Source organism: Xiphophorus couchianus, chromosome 3, assembly GCF_001444195.1.
Source record: "Xiphophorus couchianus chromosome 3, X_couchianus-1.0, whole genome shotgun sequence".
Classification (NCBI taxonomy): domain Eukaryota; kingdom Metazoa; phylum Chordata; class Actinopteri; order Cyprinodontiformes; family Poeciliidae; genus Xiphophorus; species Xiphophorus couchianus.
The window spans coordinates 19,657,743-19,669,829 of record NC_040230.1 but is presented as its reverse complement, the minus strand read 5'-3'; the positions used below and the strand labels follow the sequence as shown (position 1 = coordinate 19,669,829).

At 37.1% G+C, this 12,087-nt stretch overlaps 1 protein-coding gene and 1 long non-coding RNA gene across 2 annotated transcripts; both read left to right on the top strand.

The window, feature by feature from the left end:
- The first annotated feature begins 1,988 nt into the window (after window positions 1-1,988).
- On the top strand, window positions 1,989-2,857 carry LOC114142242 (protein SMG9-like). Its single transcript, XM_028013393.1, has 4 exons — window positions 1,989-2,157; window positions 2,255-2,329; window positions 2,472-2,640; window positions 2,748-2,857. The coding sequence occupies exons 1-4, from the start codon at window positions 2,014-2,016 to the stop codon at window positions 2,855-2,857; spliced, it is 498 nt and encodes a 165-aa protein (XP_027869194.1). The 5' UTR covers window positions 1,989-2,013.
- An 805-nt stretch (window positions 2,858-3,662) lies between these two features.
- LOC114140472 (uncharacterized) lies at window positions 3,663-11,838 on the top strand. Its single transcript, XR_003594591.1, has 3 exons — window positions 3,663-3,763; window positions 3,841-3,900; window positions 11,816-11,838. It is a non-coding gene; the product is annotated as an uncharacterized LOC114140472 (long non-coding RNA).
- The last annotated feature ends 249 nt before the right edge of the window (window positions 11,839-12,087 follow it).

The following is a 12,087-nucleotide window of genomic DNA, read 5'->3' as shown; positions in this document are numbered from 1 at the left end:
TATTCAAGTGATCACACGTTGGACTAATCATTTATCACTTGACACATTTTTTAATGAATCATTTTATTACTGTCCAAATGTTATTGTTTTCAGTTCTGATTAACTTTTGTTTGGTACTTTTTGTGCCAAGTTATTTTAACTTGGGATGACTAAATTTGTCTCCTCTGTGTATGGTTTTCTCCCATCGAAGTGTTTTGTCCTATAGTCACTTCTTGTAACACATTAATTGTACATTTCTTTTTGGTTTCTGTTGTTTATCCAAGATAAAACATATTGTTTTAAATAATTTGAAAACTAGTTTGATTAATCCGCAAAATAAATGATTTCCTATCCACCAATCGAGCAGTCCCTGGTAGTTTACATCTCATTTATGTGTATTGTCAACAGTGACAATCTCAGATCACCCAGACTGGTCTCTCTGTAGGACTGCAGCTGTTGTGTATTTTACTTATCGAGTGTTTTATTGAATAATCCTTCATTAAATGAGTAAGTGAATGTACATGTGCTACAGTGCATTCCCAGCCTTTGTTTTCTTAAATCCCTCAATTAAATCTGCATAAAGTGTTCATTGAGTTGAACTGGAGCTAGAAAACATCGTCTTCTCCCTCTCCATCACCCTCAGCTCTGGATTCCCAGAGGACTGTGTGTTGAGGCCCCTTCTGCACTCCATGATTACTTAATGAGTTTTTAAGAAAGAAACCAGGCCAGATAGCATGATACTCAATAAAACCAATGAGTTGTTGTACTAAAATGCATAACTTGAGTGTTTTAGAGCTACATTTTTTAGATGAAATGTTCTCATCATTTGTTGTACTTTGTTATTTCACATGTACAAAAGATTAAATAATGAAAAAGTGCATTTTTCTTGACCAGTGAGCTTTAGATTTAGATCAATAAAAACTTGAAAATAATGCAGCACATTGTATGTCTCCCAAATTTCTAAGATATGGAAAGAAAACAAAAAAATAAATCTGAGTAACTCCTTGGTTATCAAAGTGTCTGCAACCGCAGGTACCCGGTGTCTCCATGGTAACCCCTGCTGTACACACTGATCAATGTTGGCATTCCTCACAAGTTCAAATAATCACTTTGGGGTGCAGCTCAGGATTGCATTGGATGGTCGGCTCACGCAACAAAACCACCTCTTTGTTACCCTCCTTTGTAAGATGTCAGCACCACTGGTATTGATTCAGCAACATTTAATAGCACAAAAATGGAGCTGTGTTGTGCTTCCTGTAGGTCAGTGTTACTCTGTGCTTGGCTAACAGCTCTGCTGCTGACCCTTCATCTCTAAGCTTGCTGCTTTCTGCGGGTCCTTGTGGCTATGAGGATGGCTATGCCGCTTCACCTCGACAACAAACCATGCATTATCTTCTACACATCACTGCAATGCGCCATGTCCATGAAGTCAAATGTAAACAACATTTTCCTGATACAAAAAAGAGACAGTTTTTACTCGTTCAGTTTTTGAACAGTGGAGCCGCTCTCATGCAATACTACTTACTTTTGCTTGAGATACTCTGGCTAGCTTAGCCTAATAGAAAAGCAAAGGCAAACAATTTTTAATGAGTAAACATTTCCTCCTACATCCCATAACCCCCCCCAAAAAACTCAAAGTTTATATAGTCTTACTGCTTGCAAGAGCATAAAATTCATGTTTAAAATTGTCGTCATGATTGTAGTTGCGACAAAATGATTATATCAAGTTTTATATTGTTTTTGTAAATTAACTACTGCAAATAATGGAAACATAATAATTAATCACTTGGCAGGTGAGTTATTGTTGTTTTGATTCACATTTAGACAAATCCAACAGGCAAATCATGCAAAATGAATTTAAATATACGTATAATTGGTATGTCAGCTGCTTTTTTTACTGGGACATGAGTGGAGAAACCAACTGAAAAATAGTTTAACCATTGGAAATGTTGAGTATGAGACAGGATGAGCTTTTAAATCTTTTCAAAGGCGATACTTGGCAGCGAGGATGTTGTATATTTGACAGCTGCCAATATGTCAGAGTCCGGTCACAGCCAGCCCGGGATGTACGGACAAGGGAGGAGAAGGAGGCGACGCCGGGGAGAGAGAGATGGACCCCCTGGACAAAATCTGTCTGGCCGTAGCCGCGATCGGGAATACCAGCCGAGAGAACGAAGGGTACTACAAACATACACTTTAAAGAAAGAACCATGTCCTGTTTATTAGATAAATTGTTAATATATGTATATATGTGTGTGTACAATTTTGTGGTCAGGATGGAAGTGAGGATCCACCAGGCCCCCTCATCCAAAAAACACCCATTATTCTTGCGAAGCCTCCAAGTGAAAGGGTAGGTCAGTTTGTTTTTATTTAGCTGCTTATAACAAGCTTTTCTATAAGCCTTGTGGCTATGACAACTCTGTAAGTGTTTCTTACCCTAATGCCACGTGATCAATTCTTATAACTGTTTTGCTTTGGGGTATTTTTCTAAGGCCAAACCATCACAGAATGCACCTGTTAGTGGAGCTCCACTCCTGGAAAAGCCCATAATGCTAATGAAAGCCAGGGATGATGGAGGGAAGCCAAGGACACCTCCTGAGGCAGCAGCTCAGTCCTCTGGTCCTGGACCTTCTAAGGTAGAAAGGGAGAAAAGGAATTTCAGTACAGTTGCACTTATGACCACATTAAGTGTCAGCATGGACTTTGTATCCTCATCTTTTTTTTTAATCTACTTGCCACCATCTTTAATTTTATATTTTTCTTTCCAGGTTTCACTACGCAGCATGTATCTGGGACGGTGTTAAAAAGTCATCAGCCCTCTCTGAGTACAGCCGACTCCTCTGCTAAATCTTTGATCTTCAGGGTCATTTTATATTGATAAGTTTTCTTAAAGAACAATGCTTGCCTGAAGAGAGAGACTCATTCACTCAAATGATGAACTGTACAGTTTAAATTGCTCCACCCAGCACAGTGGTGGAGGAGGGAGAATGTTACAAGACAATACTTGTGGAGCGCAGTGTCTGTGGTAAAAAAAAACAATTTGTAAATTATATTTTACGAAAAACACAAAATAAAAAAAAAAAACATTGAATTAAACCGATTTAAAGTGTCTGTTTATTACAATAGAAGACTGTTACATTATTATGCTTGCTGTAATGCTGACTAAATCTATGGTGAATTGTATATAAAGTCTTTAGGTGTACGCACACGCTGTCAGGAACGGGTGTGCATGTGTGTGTGTGTGTGTGTGTGTGTGTGTGTGTGGGTGTGTGTGTGTGTGTGTGAGTAACACATCTTCTCTAGCGAGGATCTTTGTGAGGAGCCAGGGCAGTCGACACAGGTGGAGATCATCAGCCTCATCTTAACCCAGTGTTAAAAACACAAGTAAAAAAATGTAATGATGTTGATTCAATGTCTTCTTCTACAACAAGATTAAAAAGTATAAATATATTTCATGTCTTATTCTACCATAAGAGTTAAAAGGTAATAAAGTTAAAAAATAAGTTAATAAATATGTTCATAAATATAGATAAAAAGTGCTAAAAATCTTAAAAACTGTGAAATATGCCCTTAGTGATTGCTTCTAGTGACGGATTAAACTACCAATAGCTGGCATAGTCTGATTTTACATCAGCCAATAAGGTTGATTGTCCCGCCCCTTTAACTGCAGTGCTGAGAGTTTGCTCAGATTGCGTCAGACACGCTGGAGAGCTCAGAGCTGACGGTTGCTTCCGTTAATAGCCTAGAAGATCTTATTGAATTAGACGAAGAATCTTGGAAATCGGTAAGAAAAAAACAATATTAAAATAGTTCCCAAAATATATAATTCAAAATAGTAAATCTGTCTTTATTAAATCTCAGAAAAGCTTCCTTTGTGAGCGACTGAAGTCGGAAAAATCCGTTGGTAGCGTCGGAGCATCAGTGCTCGGCAGTTGGCTCAGTAAATTCGGTGAAAATTGGCTAAAATACCTATTAACTGATCAAATTTACTAAAAATAAAATGGTATTGTAAGATTTTATATTATTACTGTTGTGTATGTTGTTTTTTTCTATGTAATTTCACTTATTTTTCTATTAGCACATTCTAATATTTCAAAAATTAAAGTTTTCTAAAGGAAAAAAGTTAGTGCGCTCAGCGTTTTTACTTTCTCCTAACTGCCAGAATTCTTGTTGCCATGGTAACATGAGAGAAACGTGTCAAAGATAGTTTGTTGCTAAGGTTGCTCACTCGGTCATGTTTCTGCAAATGTAAAGTAATACATATGCCACACTCTGAATTTCAACATTTTTTTAACCATTCTAAGCATGAATTTAGACATACAATTTGTTTACTCTGAACTAATTTATCAACTCATCAATGTAACAGATTTTCATTACAAACGAATTTACAGTAGCACATTAATAATAACAAAAAAGGAATAAAAAGAGTACAATCAATATTTTGTTTTTCAAGGCAAACAATTTTTAATGAGTTTCTTCCTACATCCCATCAAAAAAAAAAAAACAAACTCAAAGTTTATATAGTCTTACTGCTTGCAAGAGCATGAAATTCATGTTTAAAACTGTCGTCATGATTGTAGTTGTAACAAAATGATTATATCAGGTTTTATATTGTTTTTGTAAATTAACTACTGCAAATAATGGAAACATAATAATTAATCACTTGGCAGGTGAGTTATTGTTGTTTTGATTCACATTTAGACGAATCCAACAGGCAAATCATGCACAATGAATTTAAATATACAAATAATTGGCATGCCAGCTGCTTTTTTTACTGGGACATGAGTGGAGAAACCAACTGAGAAATAGTTTAACCATTGGAAATGTTGAGTATGAGACAGGATGAGCTTTTAAATCTTTTCAAAGGCGATACTTGGCAGCGAGGACCCCACTGTGACAGATGGCAGAGGGAGGTGGGGGAATAGAGTACGGCAGATCAGACCTGACTCATGATTGAAGCACTGGAGGATGAGGGTTTTTGGAACTCGGGAGGAAAACTGGGTGATGCAAGAAGGGATTTCAGGATTGAACCGAAACATGAATCATCTAACTTTAACGACACTTCGGAGGGTCCCGACCCAGGAGAGCTTTTCAAGGGGTTTGAACAAGTTTGCAAAAACATGAAGCGTTCCATTATAAGGCTCTTGGTGAAGGACACTGTTGTGCTTAATTTCGCTCTCATGTTGAGCTTTGTGATGAGATGGATTCATTGCATCGCATCTTGAACCTGGGTCGTTCTTATTTGCATGCAATTAAGAATTTAGCTGAGCAAAGGACATGACTCTCTTATGCAGCATATGCTTATGGGGGACTAATTGCAAATGTTGTGAAGCAGTCTGAAGCCTATTGCTGGATTTATTAACCCTTTAGTCATGTTGTTTTGTGGTTGTTGTAAATAGGTTTTGCTGGGAAGAAGCATGCACACACAACTCTGACAAAAGCGACCTAATTATTGGGGATTTGAATAGCAGAACTGCACCACTAGAAATGTTAAGAAGAGAAAATCTAAAAAACTGATTTGAAATCTAACATCAAATAAATAATTATATAATAGTAAGTGTAACCCGTGTTACATTCTAGGATTAGTAGAATTTGAAATAATCCAAATTAAAATCAATCCAAGTGATCCCTTAAAAACTAGGTTCGTCTGCTGGAGGAGGTGGCAATTTGTAAAAACACAGAGACAGTTAGATGGTGCAAAAATTGGTGAGTTGTATTAATATTTACAATATATACAAGTTAGTCCACAATTTAAAGTCCAAAAGAGTTCCTTATACCAAGGCAGTCAACCAGTCTTTGTTGATGATGAAAGGGAAAAAACAAAATAATAATAATCCAGTTCCTTCAATGAAGACTTGTTGGGCTGAATCTCCAACCAGTTCGGAAGAGTTTCCTCAGATAATAGGTGTTGTATTTCCGGATCCGCTTAAACGTTAGCTCGCCAGTCTGGTCAGCATGAAGCCAGACAATCCTTGCTGTATTCCAGACCCTTCAGCCACTCCTTGAGCGGGGGATCTGCAATACACCTGGCCAGTTCCCTCTTGACCAACCGTGATCTTTACAACGTTCGGTTGATTAATCACCCGTCTGTACGTCAGGGTCCGACAGCGTCTCCTCCCTAAGGTGCGATTAGCAGCCATATAAGCCGTAGCTGTCAATTTAGGACACTGACGTGCAGCTGTCACATGACGTCAAACCCGCGCGAGAACAATGTTGTTCTCGCCTGGTTGGTGTTAAATAGATTAAAGAAAGGGGGATTTTAATTAAACTTTTAAATAAAAATAAATTAAATCTAAAAAAGTAAAATAACTAAATCTAGTATAGAAAAATTATCCTGGTTACATAAGCTAACATGTTTTTACACTTTTCTTTACATTAAATCAGCAAATTGTATTATTTTATGAGAAAATTCTGTTGATTACAATATAATTTTAGAACAGAATAAGCATGATTTTAAATTGGAAGGACATTTCTAATTCAGAGGTTTGGTGGAGAAGATTAACAGCATCATGAAGAAGAAAGAATACGGCAGGCAGGCCAGGAATATGCTGTGAAGAAGTTAACAATTTATTTAGATTATAAAACAATATATCAAAAGTTGAACATTTCTACCAGGGTACGTAAGAGCAGCTTTATAGAAGAAGCCACCAAGAAGCCCTATGGTAACTCTGGAGGAGCAGCAGAGATTCACAGATCAGGTGGAAAAATCTGTTGACGGGACAGCTTCTGTGCTATTTTGCATTGTACTTGCATATGAAATTTCAATAAAACAAATTGTTTGTTGCATGGCAACATGTGAAAGTGATAATGTTTGCAAGACAATCTCCTTATCTTAAATCGGAGAAGTCCAACTTTCGAATTTCCTTGTTTTGAACTGGATTCTCTCCCTCTTGGCATGATGACCCAGGAGAAATCTTGATGAGTTTACTGCTTCGCCTGTTTTCTAACATCCAACACTTACCGCCATCTGTTGTGCTTAAGTACAACACGCCCTCAAGTCCAAATCTCATCACCTGATTTTCAAGTTATGCTGCTCTGCTCCATTCTCTTATCCTCTCATCCTCCTCGGGGAGCCAATGCCTTTGGAGTCGGGCTTTGTGGATGGAAAGGGTCCAATCTTTATGGAACACTAGGTATTCAATCTTGTCTTTCCTCTCCACCTCCTTGATGATCTCTGCAGTCCTTTTTAGCTTTATCTTTCAGAGAGAAGCAACTATCTGCATCATCTCCCTCCCTCTGTAAATTGTTTTTCCACAACTCTAGTGACTAGTTACACGCTATCGTGATTTACTGAGTGATGCTTCAATGATTTGGTATCTCTTTGTTTAATCAAAAAGAAACTAACACAGGGGCAGAAGTATTAATGTCTTTTTCTCCACCTATGAGGAGCTGCTGTTTTTGTTTTGAGACAAAAGACAGGCAGACCTGTCCATTTTTACAATCTAACGTGAAATGTTTATGTATTCCTATGGCGTAACATGTCCTATTAATAAAACAACATCATAACATATAGTAATAACCTTGTTAGGTTAATCCTGCCAGCATTAAATTACCGTAAAAGGCTTTTACATAATTACGCTGTTTATTGAAGAACGTTGCTACTTTACAAGCTATCTGATGTTTATTCATGTTCTTGCCAAGCCTCTTAATGTCCCCTGGTGCATAGGCCATGCTTGAGTTCAATGTTTCTATTTTAAATGTGTGCGTTTTACAGCTTCATTTACTAGTAAGAACATTAAATAAATGTAATGCAGATGAAAGAGACTTATGTACATCCAACGAAGCAGAAAACCAGCACTGTTAAATTTATTTCAGAGCAAAGTTCAATTTACTTTTTAAGGACACACTGACATAGCCAAATTTCTCAAGAAGGCATAGAATGAAATATGAAAAAGGCAAATTGTAAATTATTAGAGGTGAGTTTCTACCACATTGGGTAAAACAAGTACTCAACACATCAATGTTATTCTCAGTTTAAGTATTTTTAATAGGACCATAAATGTAAAATTTACACCTGCTGTTGACAAGAACCCAAATAATCAACACATACAAAGAAATTGAAGACTTTTACTTCATAAATGAAGTTGTATTATAAAGTTGAATGGTACGGGGAATAAGTATTTAACACAGAAAGTAATGACTGACAAGAAGGCCTAGGATGGCAAGAAACCAGCTGGTTTGTGCAAATCAATATCATTGGTATATTATTTGAAGGCAGTCAATATGCTAAATTAAGCACATAAATTTGTTTAGTTTTTACTACACATTAGTTAAGTAGCAAATCTTGAAAGGTAAAATATGACCAGGCATTAACTCACTTTTAACTTGTATGAACAACACTGATGACAACATATCAACAACTTAAAGATGCTAAAAAAAACAACTTCTGGACTCAATGTCATGTCTGCCTACATTATTTTGTACAAAACAAATGAAAATATGTCAGGCTTAATCTCTGCGACAGACTGGCGACCTGTCCAGGGTGTACCCCGCCTCTCGCCCGGAACGTAGCTGGAGATGGGCACCAGCAACCCTCCCGACCCCATTAGGGACAAGGGTGAACAGAAAATGGATGGATGGATGGGTCAGGCTTAATCTGCAGGTGTATTTCCAATAAGATATCAGAGATGTAGGTGAATGGTTACTTGGGTTTTCTCAGCTTTAGCTGAACCTCTAGGGGTTAGAGCTCATTCCACTGCTTTCAGGTGACTGGAGGAATTAGGTTTGTGCTGGTAAAAGATTAGAACGTTATGATAACTGTGAAAAATACTACTTTTTTGTTGTATCATACTTTTGAAACAAAGATTTCAAACAAAACATAATAAGTTGATCTCTTTGACTGTGCAAAACCAAATAGAGACCCCAACTGAAACATAAAAAGTCAAAATAACCAGTAATCTTTTCATGATGTTGAGACAGAAGGCGATCATATATTTCTATTTACTAAGATTTTGCCCAGAAGTTTGAAAGCAGAAACTGCCTTTTTTTAAAAACTTTTTGTGTTGGATACCTTGAACAAGAGGAAGATGGTAAATATCCATGTCTTAAATTAGGCTTCAGGATAATAATTGTTATTCATAGCCCAAGAAGATTTGATGACAGGAATCCAAACTGAGAAAGTTAGTTTTATCACAAGTTATAACAAACTTGAACTGGAAATTACTATTGAACATTCCTGAGGGGTTCTTCAAATATTTTTGACTGCAGTGTGCAGTCCTCAGCGATGAACCTGAGGGCCTCATTGCTTTAACCAACTCTGTTTTAGTTGATGCCAAAAACTTAGATAAAACAGGATATTTTAAGTAGTTCTAGTGGCCATAAACAGTTTATGCTTAAACTTTCACATTGGGATAGGTGTTCATATTTTGTAATGCTAATTCAGGGTTGTGACAGATGTTTTGTTGTCAGTTTGATGTTTGTTGTGACACCTCCTTTTATTTTTCTGCTTATGGTTGGCAATAAAAGCCTCGTCTGCTCTTCAAGTCTGTTCTTCCCACCAGAGATCTGAGCAGTGGAGGCGAGGAAGACCAATGTAGGATGTTCCATTTGACAAAATGGAACATCCTTTTTTAAATAATGTCACTAGAATAATTAGATCTTTTGTTCCTTGTGTTGGTGGAGCATCAATGTAAGATGAGAAGGGACAGCTTTAAGCAATTTGAAATCAGATCACAGTCTGCGGTTGTCTTTTTATTAGAAGATTTCTACAAAAAAGTACATCAGTTCATCTTTGGTAATAGCTCCTTCAAGTCTCCTCTCTTCTCAGTTCTTTCCTCTTTTAAATCTATCCTAGGAATTGAGAAATCTCCCAAGATGCTGTGTGGAATCGATTTCCAGGTCACAGACATACACACGGAAAAGAGCAAACAAGGTCACACAAAGCAGAGACACTGGAGGAGGAAATCTTTGACAGTCAAAGTAGAGCTATCGGGGTTTTTTTCCCCCCTTAAAACTCTTTCTTGGCTTTAATAAAAAATATCTCAGGGTCGAGGGAAAATATTAATGCACTTCCTAATGTAATAATTACCATTTCAGCTAAGTTAATTAGAAGAAATATTAAATAATTTCTGTCATGAATCATGGTTGTGAGTAGGAAGGAAGGTTTTTTACAAGCAGGAAAATAAGGAGTATCATGAAAAATTAAATTAACAAGCTCATAAAGCCCAGTCAGGATGACAAGCTGGCAACTAGTGGGTGCAGATAGTAAACAGGATGCTATGAGTATGACCAGCTGATGGATGAAAAAAACAAGTCCAATTTACATAATGGGATTACTGGATGAGTGACAAGTGTCCTGAGTACTAATGAATGGCAGGTGTGCTGGAACTGAAGCCTGAAGAAAACTAATGAAAGGGAATGACAAAAATGGTCTAAACAAACTGAATTAGTATCAAATGCAAAAGCAAACACAAACTAGATAAAAAAAAAACATAAAAAAACATTTGATTTGAGGTCAATTTGCCACTTTGCTAATTTACACCCTGCTCTGTATGAAGTCCTTGCCATTCTATCATCATATTCTGTTTTGTACTGTAAACAAAACATTGTGTACACAGGTCCTTGCTGGCTATGATTCTGCAACTTTTGGAAGCATCTCTGCTTTAATACGCTGGATATAAATAATTTTTTTTTTTGTAGGACACTGTAAAAGTTTATTCCAGGATAATGAGGCAATTTGGGCATTCAGTTTGGGTTTGGTTTGGTTACGGTACTTTAAAGTTTCAGTCCACCGTCCCTTGAGGACTGGAGTACAAGACCACTGAATTAAACAGTTGTATGTGGCTTACAAGCATTTTTGTGATATTTTCATAACATGAAGACATGCAGTCATAAAGTGCATCAAACTAAGCCTAATGTAAGCTACACTAATTAGTGCATATCTAATCATATATCGTCCCCTATTAGTTTCACAAATTTTCTGTGAAACAAACAAAATATTTTCTATTTATCAACTGTGTAAATGTTATTGTTGAGATGGACTGAATGTATTAAACAAACAAAGCAATAAGCTTCTGTAAAACTGACAGCAATAGTGTCGACCTTCTCCTGGACACAGTCTCAGGATCCTGCATACAAACTTCACTGTTGCAGCATTCAAAGACAGCAGATGGGATTCATCGATTGCCCTCCCCAGAACCCAACATTTGGCAGGAACTATACTTTCTCATTTTCTCTTTTTTACCACCACACTTTACTCCACACATTTTGCACATAACTTCGGCAGTCTGCTTCACTTGGAGTTGTTTCTCCTTCCATTTCCCCTCCACTATGTTTGAAATTCAATGTTTGTTTCACTTCTAAGGGGTCTGCTGGTCTGATGGTAATCAGCATTTGGAGGGAATGTGATGCGTTCATGGAACCTTGTTGTCCTGACCTCGGGTATGTTCCTGGGATCTAAAGCCATCATATCTGATGTCACAGACTGAGATGCAGAACAGGCGGCAGTAGTGTAAAAGGTTATTAAACATCTGGGTGGCTCGTCAAAGTTTTGTCTTCTTCTAAAAAAAAATACTGTGCTTAATTACATACTGTACATATATAATACATACTATCTGACAGCAGTTTGGGTAAGCTGTAGGAAAAAAGAAACTGTGACAGTGTAATTGATAAAATATTAGAAACTTAATCTTGAAAACATTTAGAAAGCATCACATTAAAAAAGATAAACTATATGAGGCTCAATGACAGGGGTCTCAAACTCCAGTCCTCGAGGGCTGCAGATCTACAGTTTTTAGATGTGCCACAGGTACAAAACACTGGAATGAAATGGCTTAATTACCTCCTCCTTGTGTAGATCAGTCCTCCAGAGCCTTAATGACCTAATTATTCTATTCAGGTGTGGTGCAGCAGAGGCACATCTAAAAGTTGCAAGACTGTGGCCCTTGAGGACTGGAGTTTGAGACCCCTGCTCTATGATGTACACACTTAAAAACAGAATACACTGGTGTATTTCCTATGTAAGAAAACACAATGGAGGGACAGAGACAGAAACACAGAGACAATAACAGCATTAATGAATTCAAGGAAAAAATGTGTTTGCTGTCTTTACCAGGATCTCTTTTCTCCTGATTTTGTTGTGTTATATTGTTTCATGAACCTATTTGATTT

Excerpts from the sequence above, each read along its gene's own strand:
- LOC114142242 (XM_028013393.1), top strand. The coding sequence starts at position 2,014 with ATGTCAGAGTCCGGTCACAGCCAGCCCGGGATGTACGGACAAGGGAGG. Across the intron at positions 2,158-2,254 it reads ACCAGCCGAGAGAACGAAGG|GATGGAAGTGAGGATCCACC; the intron begins GTACTACAAACA and ends TTTTGTGGTCAG. Across the intron at positions 2,330-2,471 it reads CGAAGCCTCCAAGTGAAAGG|GCCAAACCATCACAGAATGC; the intron begins GTAGGTCAGTTT and ends TATTTTTCTAAG.